This window comes from Teleopsis dalmanni, chromosome 2 (genome assembly GCF_002237135.1).
Source record: "Teleopsis dalmanni isolate 2A chromosome 2, ASM223713v2, whole genome shotgun sequence".
NCBI classification, from domain to species: Eukaryota; Metazoa; Arthropoda; class Insecta; order Diptera; family Diopsidae; genus Teleopsis; species Teleopsis dalmanni.
In genome coordinates this window covers 20,863,185-20,873,358 of record NC_051847.1, presented here as the reverse complement: position 1 = coordinate 20,873,358, position 10,174 = coordinate 20,863,185, and the positions used below count along the sequence as shown (strand labels likewise).

Here is a 10,174-nt window from a genome sequence, read left to right as displayed (position 1 = left end):
TTTTGTTTTGTTAAATTTTATCAAGTATTATGTCCGCCATAGAGAAACTTTCTATTCAAGGAATAAGAAGTTTTGGAGCAAATAGCGAAGACGTTCAGGTAAGTATTTTTGTTTTAATTCGCTTGGGTGTTGACATAAACTCCGTTTAGTTGATATGCTTCCAATCACCTGTTACTCTTATACTTGGAGAAAATGGTTGTGGAAAAACCACAATCATTGAATGTTTGAAATATGCTCTCACTGGAGATCCACCGCCAGGTAGTGATCGTGGAAAGAATTTTGTCCATGATCCAAAGATTTTTAGTTTGATGGATGCTATGGGTCAAATCAAATTACAAGCACGTAATATACGTGGGGAACGTATATCAGTTTGCCGCTCAATGAAAATTACAAATCGAAGAGGAAAACCTGTTTTCGAAACGCTTGATTCTACAATGAATTTTCTTGGTGCTGGTCGCAAAGAAAATCTGCATTCTGCAGATTCTATTAGTAAACGGTGCATTGATGTAGATGTGGGCATGTGCCAGTTTATGGGTATGTATTAGATAACGTTAAACATTTATTCATTGCTTATTTATTTGTTTTTTTGTTAATAAACAGGTGTATCCAAAGCGATAATTAATAATGTACTGTTTTGCCATCAAGAAGAATCTAGTTGGCCCCTTGATGAAGCAAAAAAATTGAAGGAGAAGTTCGATGCCATTTTTGGAATAACTGAATACAATAAAGCAATAGAAAAGTTTATTAGTATGCGTAAAACACAAATGGAGGATTTAAAAGTCAATGGTGAGAAGTTTTTTAAAAGTAAATTAGCTTACACATTTTAAAATGTTTGAATTTGCAGAAGCGAATTTACGCTATCTAGAACATCTTAAGCAAGAAATGGAAAATAAAATGATGGCCCTTAAAAAAGCCGAGGAGAAATGTATTGATGTTAAGCAACAATGCACTACTTGTGATGAAGAGGTTAAACCCATTGAGCAACGTTTAAACGAAATTCGTAAAGTCGAATACGATGTTGCAAAGTATCAGTCACTTAAAGTAGAAATTCAGACAAAGTATGTTTAAAAAAAAATAATAAATTTTTAATATTAATTTTTTCTTACCGAAAGTGATGACAATAATAAATATAATAATAATAATAATAATAAAGTTTATTAAAAAAAAGTTAACGAATTCTCCTCTATAGGCACAAAAATTGCTGTGAACAAATTGGGAATTTAACTAAAAAAATAAAGGTTATCTTTGAAGGCGACATAGATGATATAGAAAGAGAAATGAAATTATTCGATAAAAAAATGATGGATAAAAATACTGAACGAAGTGATTTAGAACGTAATTTAAATGAACTTAAGCAAAAAGATAAACACTTGCAAACTAAATTCATTGATTTGGAAAAAAAACGTTGCATGTTAATACAGCAACGCCAAAAGGAACAAGAGGGCATATCTAAACGTGCTAATAAAATGAAGGATCTATGTAATGAACTAGCAATTCCTTTAAATACAGACTTAGAAGAATATATTGAATGTGTGCCTGATGTGCTAGAAAAAATAGAAAATAACTTACTTGATCAACAGCGACATATTGCTGAAACAACAAATAAACACGATACCGAAGATCAAAAACTTCAAACTAATATAGACACAATGCGTGTTGATCTTACTAAACTAGAGGAAACTGCAGTTACAATGAAGAAACAATTGATGCAGCATGAAACAGAAAAACGTGATTCTGAACGCAAAATTGAGGAAATCGAAGTTTCAGCAACTCGTTTAAAACAAATCACTTCTGAAGTTGATCGTTTAACTGAATCCTACAAAAGTACCTGTAAAAATCATAATCAAGATGAATTAAAAGCAAAAATTGCAAATGGAAAGTTAAAAGCAACTAAACTTCAAGGAATGTTTTCAAAAATAGATGAGCAACTAACTTTTCTTAATTCCATTTCGAATGTAATGGCAGAAATTACTATTAAAGAAAAGGAGTTGGAAAAAAGAGAACAAGAAGTACGACGTGTAAAAAATAAACATGTTGAAAATTTTAAAAAAGTATTTAATAGATCTATAGAATCTAATTTTCGACGATCTTTGCAACAAGTATACGAAAATTTACGTCAGGATGTAAAAGATTTAAATGAAAAATGTAATAATTTGAAGTTAAAAGATCAATCATTTGAAATTGAACGAAAAAATGTCAAGGAAGAATTAGGGCGATTTGAAAAAGAACTTGAGGAAAATAAAGAAATTATATATGAAAAGTGTTATGCTACACCTTTTGAGGAATTATTGGCTAAATGCAAAGAAAATGTCAACAAAAACCAATTAGAATTGGGTTCCTTAAAATCAGCTGAAGCAATGTACAAAAGGTAAATTAAGCATTATAAAAATAATTAAACATTTTTATGTAGTAAAATGTTCATATGAGTATAGTGCTTTCTATCTAAGAGAGAAATATTTAAAAAGCTGATTCCTTAGTCTTGGTATATAATTTAAGCGAATTGAATGATATGATTTTGAGATATTGCATGCGTTTTTAATGAGGATTTTTCTCACATTTCTCAGAGTAAGTGTGTTTCCTATCTAAGTACTAAAAATTTAGAAGTTGATTTCTTGATCTTTGTGTATGATTTAAGCAATTTTGATTATCTAATTTTGTGATATTGAATGTATTTTTAAATAGGGTCATTTGCAGTACGGTGTTGGAGCAGTTTGCGAACACTTGAATTGCAACGTTCAGATTGAATACTTCAAGTATTCAAAAAAAATCTTCAAGAATAATCTGTTATATTTTTTATATTTGTTCGTATTTTATTTAACAATTATGTATCACAGTAAATGCTTGAACGCACCATTTTCGAGTAAGTTGTTGTGCTCGAGTCAAATGCTTGAAATACACGTACATTAAAATGATCAAAGCTTTCAACAGATGCATTTGTCGATTCCTATCATAGATTTAGCGAAATTTTTTGTACTGCAGCTAATATCAGTGAGGTCGAATATAAACGTGGACTTAAAACCGTCCACACAGATGCAGTATCCTCTTCGAGACTAAAGTTGTCAGACAACAAGGTTCTCAATAGGCCTCCGCCTAACATCTCTCTAGAAGAGCAACGTCTCCCCCGTGCAGCAAGAACTGTTCTAGCTGAATCGAGATCAGGGTGTAGCCAAGTGCTAAACAATTACTTGTCACACATAAACACGATTATGCCCAATGTGTGTCCAAACATGTAGAGTAACCCCATGACGACGCTCATATGATCTCCTGTTCTACAACGCAAACAAATCTATGTGCAATTGAGTTTTGGATTCACCCCATTGAAGTAGCCAGGTGTCCGTCTGGATCTAGGTTAATGTTCAATTAAATCCCATCCATCCAATCCACCACTTATCCTCATTCCTCCTCTCCATCACTCCCAACCACTACCCATCCACTTTCCCACTCATGTAATTATCTTGTATATACTTTCATGTTATCTGTTTAAGGTCTCAGCGGGTTACAACTACAGCAAGCTTCCAACAGCTCGAATAATATTTAAAGCCAATTTTATAAAGTTGGAAAACATTATTAAAATTACACATTATTTAATATATAATCTATAAATATAACAAATAAATTTTTTAATTCTGTACTTTAAGATATATCGAAAAAATATCAGAAAATCCATGTTGTCCATTATGTCACAAAGATATGTCCAATAACGAGGTAAATTTCACTCACTTGTTATAGCAATACAATATTAATATAAATTATTTTAAAGACTATGGACCTTACTACTGAATTATCTGATGAAATACTACATTTGCCAGATAATATAAGACGAGCGGAAAAGATTTTGAAAGAAAATCAGTTAAAATACGAAAACTTACTGCAGTTAAAGCCTGTCATTGAAAAGGTCGCAAAGCTAGAAAAGGATATACCTAAACGCAAGAAACAGTTAAATGATATTAAAGATAAATTGGCAGCATGTGCTATTGAATTAGATACTTTACAACAGCAAATTGCGGAACCAACTGCAAAAATGGATTTGGCTAACTCAATGTTAAGTGACATGACTATTTTGGATGAAGCTATTAAGGATGTTGCACGTTTTAAAGATGAACTACATAAATTAAAGGTTTGATTATTTTAAAGTGAAAAATATTAATTTTTGATATATAATACTAAATTGCTAGTTACTAATGAATATTACTAATTACTAGACTAAACTACCGAGTGACTATAATCCAGATGATACTGTTTCTATAGAAAATCTTCAATTAGAAAAAACTACACTCTCGGCAGAATTAGAAAATGAACGAAAAAGTATAGAAAATATGCAACATTTATACGAAAAAGTAATGGAATCTTTGAATACCCTTCGTGAAAAAAAGAATACGTGAGTTTTCAGTATGAATTATAAAAGATTAAAAATATTTAAAAACCTTAAAATCATCATATAAATCATATAACTTTTAGGTTAAAAGACGAACAGATAAAATTACAGGAAGGTGTACAGTCTTTGCCACAATTAAAAGATAGACAAATTGAACTTGTTGATCTAGTTGAAACGGTTAAAATTGAATTACAACAATCACAAGCGAAAGTTAATCCTTTGGGACAGAAGCTTAAAACTGCTATAGTTGAAAAAGCTAAATGTAAAGAATTGAATCGGAAAAAGTTGCAACAACTACAGTCAAAGTTGGAAAAGCATAAAAATCTGAATCAGGATATAAAAAGGTATATAAGAAAATTACTATATTTAAATTTGGTGAATGGAAAGCAATTTTATCTTAATCTAATTTTAAATTTGTACATGCTAAATATCTTAATGAATAATATATTTTCAAATTAAAATACGTTATAAATACTTCATAAGCTTTTTTCGAGTGTAGGTTTGAAATTGGGTTAAAATCATTTTAATATGCATTTATCGTATTTACTGACCGGACCAGACTCTCTTTAACGACAATAGTTGAAATTGTGAGTCAGTGGAAGACAAAGGAAATTTTTCTTTTCCTGAATTTATATATGTCATCCGTAATGGAATCGCCAAAGATATTGCGCACTTTATTAAAACAAAACAATAGTTTTCTAGCCAAGACAAGTGTTGTTATTTTAGTTAGCCAATAACTCGATTGTCTGTTCGACATTAGATTAGAAACATTGACCGCTATATAAAAGTGGCACAATTATTCGGCATAATATATTTACAATGAGCATTTCACGTGCTATCATAACAAGACCCCACCTATTGAAGCCTAAGTGTGCTACATTTGTAGCTCTACCCCTATTGACGTCGCCCATCTATTTCCATGTCAAACGACTAATTTGAGTTCTACTGATATATTAGCTGTGTTTCAGCAAACATGATCCGCTCAATTTTACATGCAAAACAAAAACAATGGGGTGAACCAGCAATTGATCTGGTTCACTTTCTGGTTCAATGTGGAATGTATGTAAAAGATAAAAGTGGAACGTATTTTAATGCAAATAAGGTTGGCAATGCGATGCACGGTGCAGTAAAATTTTAAACAAATCTACATTTATATTTATTTACTATTGATTTTATTTATTTATTATTCATTTTATGTACTTATTTAATTAATATGTCATTATTATTTATTTCTTTGTTTAAAGTAACGTTCTAATTATCAATGTAATTAAAATTATTACTTTAATAATTTACGTTTTATTATTATTGAAAAAGTGTTGTTTGATAATTTATTAATATCAATTAATTTGAAATGAATATATAAAAATTAAGGTGAATACATTTATTTAATTAAAACAGAACAATACATAAGAAACCAGGCTCTCCAACATATACGTTTATAAAAAAATCATTTTCATCGCAAACTGCCTGCAACATTAAGCCATAGTCATGCTTTCTTTTGAAATAAGCCTATTTGCTATGGTTTGGTGCATTTATTTTTAGATGTGTACTGTCTATACAACCAATTACGAACGGGAATTTTTTCGAAGCTTCCATTTTTGCATTATTACCAAGTGCGTATTTTAAATTAGTGTCCAATTGATATAAGCTAAACACTAGTTTTTTTAATTATTCTCCACACAGAAGCTCTTGGTATGCCAAAACAAATACCAAATTTGCAAAAAGTATTCATATTTGCCATATACCACAAAAATATATAAAATTACTTCATTGCTCTCGTCCAAATGTGATCATCACGGTTATTTTGCATTTGCTGATTGGAATTTATTAACAAATCTATTAAAATATGAAACATAATTAATATATAGCAATTGTATTTTTTATGCGCAAATATCAATCAAATAATCTTTAACGAAAAAATTATTGATCGTTTCCACAAAACTTCCACTATATCTATGCTGATACACTTCATCCCTTGAGCTTAATACCATACACTTGAACTAGTAAAAAGGGAATGGAAGAGTCAGTTTCGCTCGATGATTCTAATAACATATGCAATTTTCATTTATTAACTATAGAATTAAATTTAAGTTTTTAAGTAAATACTTCAGACATTTCAACAGATTTTATTTATTTTCTATTTTTTAGATTTTTTGTATTCAAAATTTTCTCACTTATTTTTTTAGCGCCAAAATTATTCACACAAATCAAAAAATTTTGTACACAAACCCAACTGTCATATTTCATGCGTTGCCAATTATTTTCAAACGTGATCCGTATCGTTTCAGCAAAGATGATTCAGATCATTGAGCGGATCATGTTTGCTGAAACACAGCTATTGTAGAATGATATGTTAGATACTGTTATTTTTAAATATAATTGATTTCCTTAATATGCATTAGGCAAAAAAATAAAATGTAAAAATTTTGTCTATTTAATCCCTAGTTTTGAATAGGGTGAGCAAATACCTTTTATGTTGTTCCATTGTGTGTGTGAAAATTTTGTTACTCTTATATTAATTGTTTCTAGGTCTCACTGGATTACAACAATAAGAATAAAAAGTGGAAGATTGACTGTCATTGAAATATATTTATTTATCTATAATAATACATACTTTTTATAATAGGTAGTAATAAATTTAATTTAACCTGGCTTAAGATGGTTATTTAATACTCAAATTGGTTAATAAGTAACATTACTTAATTTTTGGTTAAAATTTTAACAATTTTCAGTGTTAAAAAACTGACCTTAACCCGATTGAATTAAATTTTATTGAAATGTAGTTAAAATAATGTTTAAATATTTAATAATAATATTTTTTCTTAAAATATTTTAAACTCACATTTTCGCTAAGATTTACTTTACAATTTAAGAAAATTTTAAAACCTAAAGTTTAAGTCCTATAGATCTTTACAATACCTTTTAAATACAAGAATTTAACTACTAGGTGTACCGGTATGAAGTGAGCGTAAAGATACAAATGTTCCGACAGGGAACATTTGTTGTGAACGAGCCATTTTTTTTTGTTTGTTTGCTATGACATGTGTGAAATATATTTAGTATACATCAAGTCATTAAACAGACAACATCATATTTTTCATCGTGTTAAAAATGCCGAATTTCGTACCAGAAAGTAATGATTTGCGGAAAGCATTAATTTTTTGTTTTCATTTAAAGAAAAGTGGTGCAGAGTCGCATCGAATGCTTGTCGAGGCATATGGTGATCATGCTCTATCAGAAGCAACATGCAAAAGACGGTTTCAACGGTTCAGAAATAATGATTTTGATGTGAGAAATAAAAAACGTGGAAGACCGCCAAAAAAGTTTGAAGACGCCAAATTTTGGCTCCTTCCGACTACCATTTGTTTTCATCGATGGGACACGCATTGGCTGAGCAACACTTTGATTCCTACGAGGAGGTCGAAAATTGGGTGTCTGGTTGGTTTGATTTAAAAGACGAACAATTTTTTTGACGTGGTATCCACAAATTGCCAGAAAGGTGGTCAAAATGTGTAGAAAGCAATGGTCAATACTTTGAATAAAATGTTTTTTACTTTCCTATTAATAATTAGTGTTTTATTTTCACCAAAAAACGCTCATTTCATACCGGTACACCTGGTATTTTGTTAAACACACTAGACATCAAGTTTATAATTTCCTATATCAATAAAAACCAGGTTAAATAATGAATTGCTTGAATTTGCGGAAATGAATCTTGTTGAAAAAATTGATTCATTGAAGGATTCCATCAAATCTAATAAAGAAGATATTGCAACAAAGGTCTGTATTTGCAAATGTATTTAGTGTGCCCAAAACCAATTTTAAATGATCTGCATTTCAGAGTCAACAAATTAAAAACGCTATGGAATCATTGGAAGCTCTTAAGACAGAACTTTTACAACAGGAAACTCTAGAACGTGACTTAAAAGACAATAAGGAGCTTAAATTATTACAACAGAAAGAGAAAGAATTAAATGAGAAAAGTGAAAAACTTGCTAGAGATTTGGGAGAACTGGATTTTAACAGTGTATCTCGCGAAAAGAATAAACTTATTAAAAAGCGAGAAGATGCAGCTGTAAGAAAAGGAGAACTTCTTGGGCAAATTGGTGAAATCAATAATCAAATTAATAAAATAAAAAAAGAAATTGAAGAGCCAAAATATAAGGATTCATTTGTTAATTATCGCAAAGCATACTATGCAGTTGAAGTTACAAAGGCCCTGATCCAAGATTTGGGACAATATCGTGTTTCATTGGATTGGGCTCTTATGCAATTTCATTTCGAAAAAATGGAAAAAATAAATCAATTAATACGTGAATATTGGAGACTCATCTATAGAGGCAATGATATTGATTACATACAAATAAAAACAGATGAAATCTCTTCTGATGCTTCAGCGGATCGGCGACGTAGCTATACTTATAGCGTAGTGCAGTCAAAAAATAGTAATGAAATTGAAATGCGTGGACGTTGTAGTGCGGGTCAACGTGTGCTTGCTTCATTGATTATCCGTATGGCTTTAGCTGAGACTTTTAGTAGTAACTGCGGTGTGTTAGCATTAGACGAACCTACAACAAATTTGGATCGTTTTAATATTGATTCATTATGCCTTGCACTTAATCGAATTGTAGAAGAGCGCCAAGCTCAGTCTAATTTTATGTTGATTATAATCACGCATGATGAGAATTTTATTTCCGCATTGGGAAAAATAGATAGTTATCATCGAGTTTCTCGTAACCATGAATGTAAATCTGAAATACGTAAAGTTAATATAGCTTAAAGTGCAATTAAGAAAATAGTTGTGTTACAATTGTACAATCACATTGCCGTTAAAATTGTTTTTTTATTATTAAATATTTAAATGTTTTGTTTTTTTTTTATACTTGATATTTGTTAATTTAACATCCATTTTAAAAATGAAAAAATTTTATACTTCTGTTTTTGTTAATAAAAAGGAGTGCTAATAACTACCAATAAAAAATGTTACAAGCATATATCATTTGTACTTTCTTTACAAATTAACATTAAAAGAATTTTTTTTATAAATATTTTAAATTGGAGAATATTATTCATATATCTCTACAATTGTATCCAAAAATTTGACAAAAAGCTATTATACATTATATATAAATACAGTTAAACTTCCATAACATAAACTTCTATAACTCGAACTAAAATATATGCAACAGGGTTTTAGAGAGCAAATTACGTACAATTCTGCTTCCATAACTCGAATTTCTATAACTCGAATAAAAATATTGTCACGTACCATTAGGAATATGGGAAAGTGCATTCAATAAGTCGAATTTTTTGTTTAAGTATGAATCCACTTTAGTGTTAGGGGAATTCCGTTTTCACAAACCAAATGTTTAATTTTTTCTTCCATACGTTGTTTCTTTGTGCAAACGCTAGTCGCTGACAGCGTGGTGTAATGAACAATGAAATTTGTACATCAAGCTTCCCTACAGATGACGATATTATTGAGCATTATAGTTCTGAATTAGTGAATACGATTCTAAGCAAAATGGAAACTGATGATGAGGGTTCGGTGGATAAAATTGTTCATTAGCCTTTCAAGAATAAAGTAGAAGAGTCAATCAAAATTTAAAATTTTTATTTACAAATGAATGATACTCGAACTGATATAGTGATTATCAGCTTTGAATAAATTAGAATTTTCAGTTAAAGAAAATAAAATAAAAGTAAAATTCCAAACCCTTATTTTTGAATATTCTTGTCAGTTAATATGATGGAGTTAACTCGTCATGCAATACAAGAGGTAGTGAGAAGCAGATACAA

The 10,174-nt window shown here is 29.9% G+C and overlaps 1 protein-coding gene across 1 annotated transcript; it reads left to right on the top strand.

The window, feature by feature from the left end:
* The first annotated feature begins 5 nt into the window (after window positions 1-5).
* On the top strand, window positions 6-9,224 carry LOC119679707 (DNA repair protein RAD50-like). The gene is made up of 11 exons (XM_038092202.1): window positions 6-98; window positions 150-534; window positions 601-786; window positions 845-1,058; window positions 1,190-2,368; window positions 3,639-3,705; window positions 3,761-4,117; window positions 4,203-4,378; window positions 4,459-4,719; window positions 8,053-8,155; window positions 8,217-9,224. The coding sequence occupies exons 1-11, from the start codon at window positions 30-32 to the stop codon at window positions 9,153-9,155; spliced, it is 3,936 nt and encodes a 1,311-aa protein (XP_037948130.1). The 5' UTR covers window positions 6-29; the 3' UTR covers window positions 9,156-9,224.
* The last annotated feature ends 950 nt before the right edge of the window (window positions 9,225-10,174 follow it).

Excerpts from the sequence above, each read along its gene's own strand:
- LOC119679707 (XM_038092202.1), top strand. The coding sequence starts at position 30 with ATGTCCGCCATAGAGAAACTTTCTATTCAAGGAATAAGAAGTTTTGGA. Across the intron at positions 3,706-3,760 it reads AAGATATGTCCAATAACGAG|ACTATGGACCTTACTACTGA; the intron begins GTAAATTTCACT and ends ATTATTTTAAAG. Across the intron at positions 4,118-4,202 it reads ATGAACTACATAAATTAAAG|ACTAAACTACCGAGTGACTA; the intron begins GTTTGATTATTT and ends ACTAATTACTAG.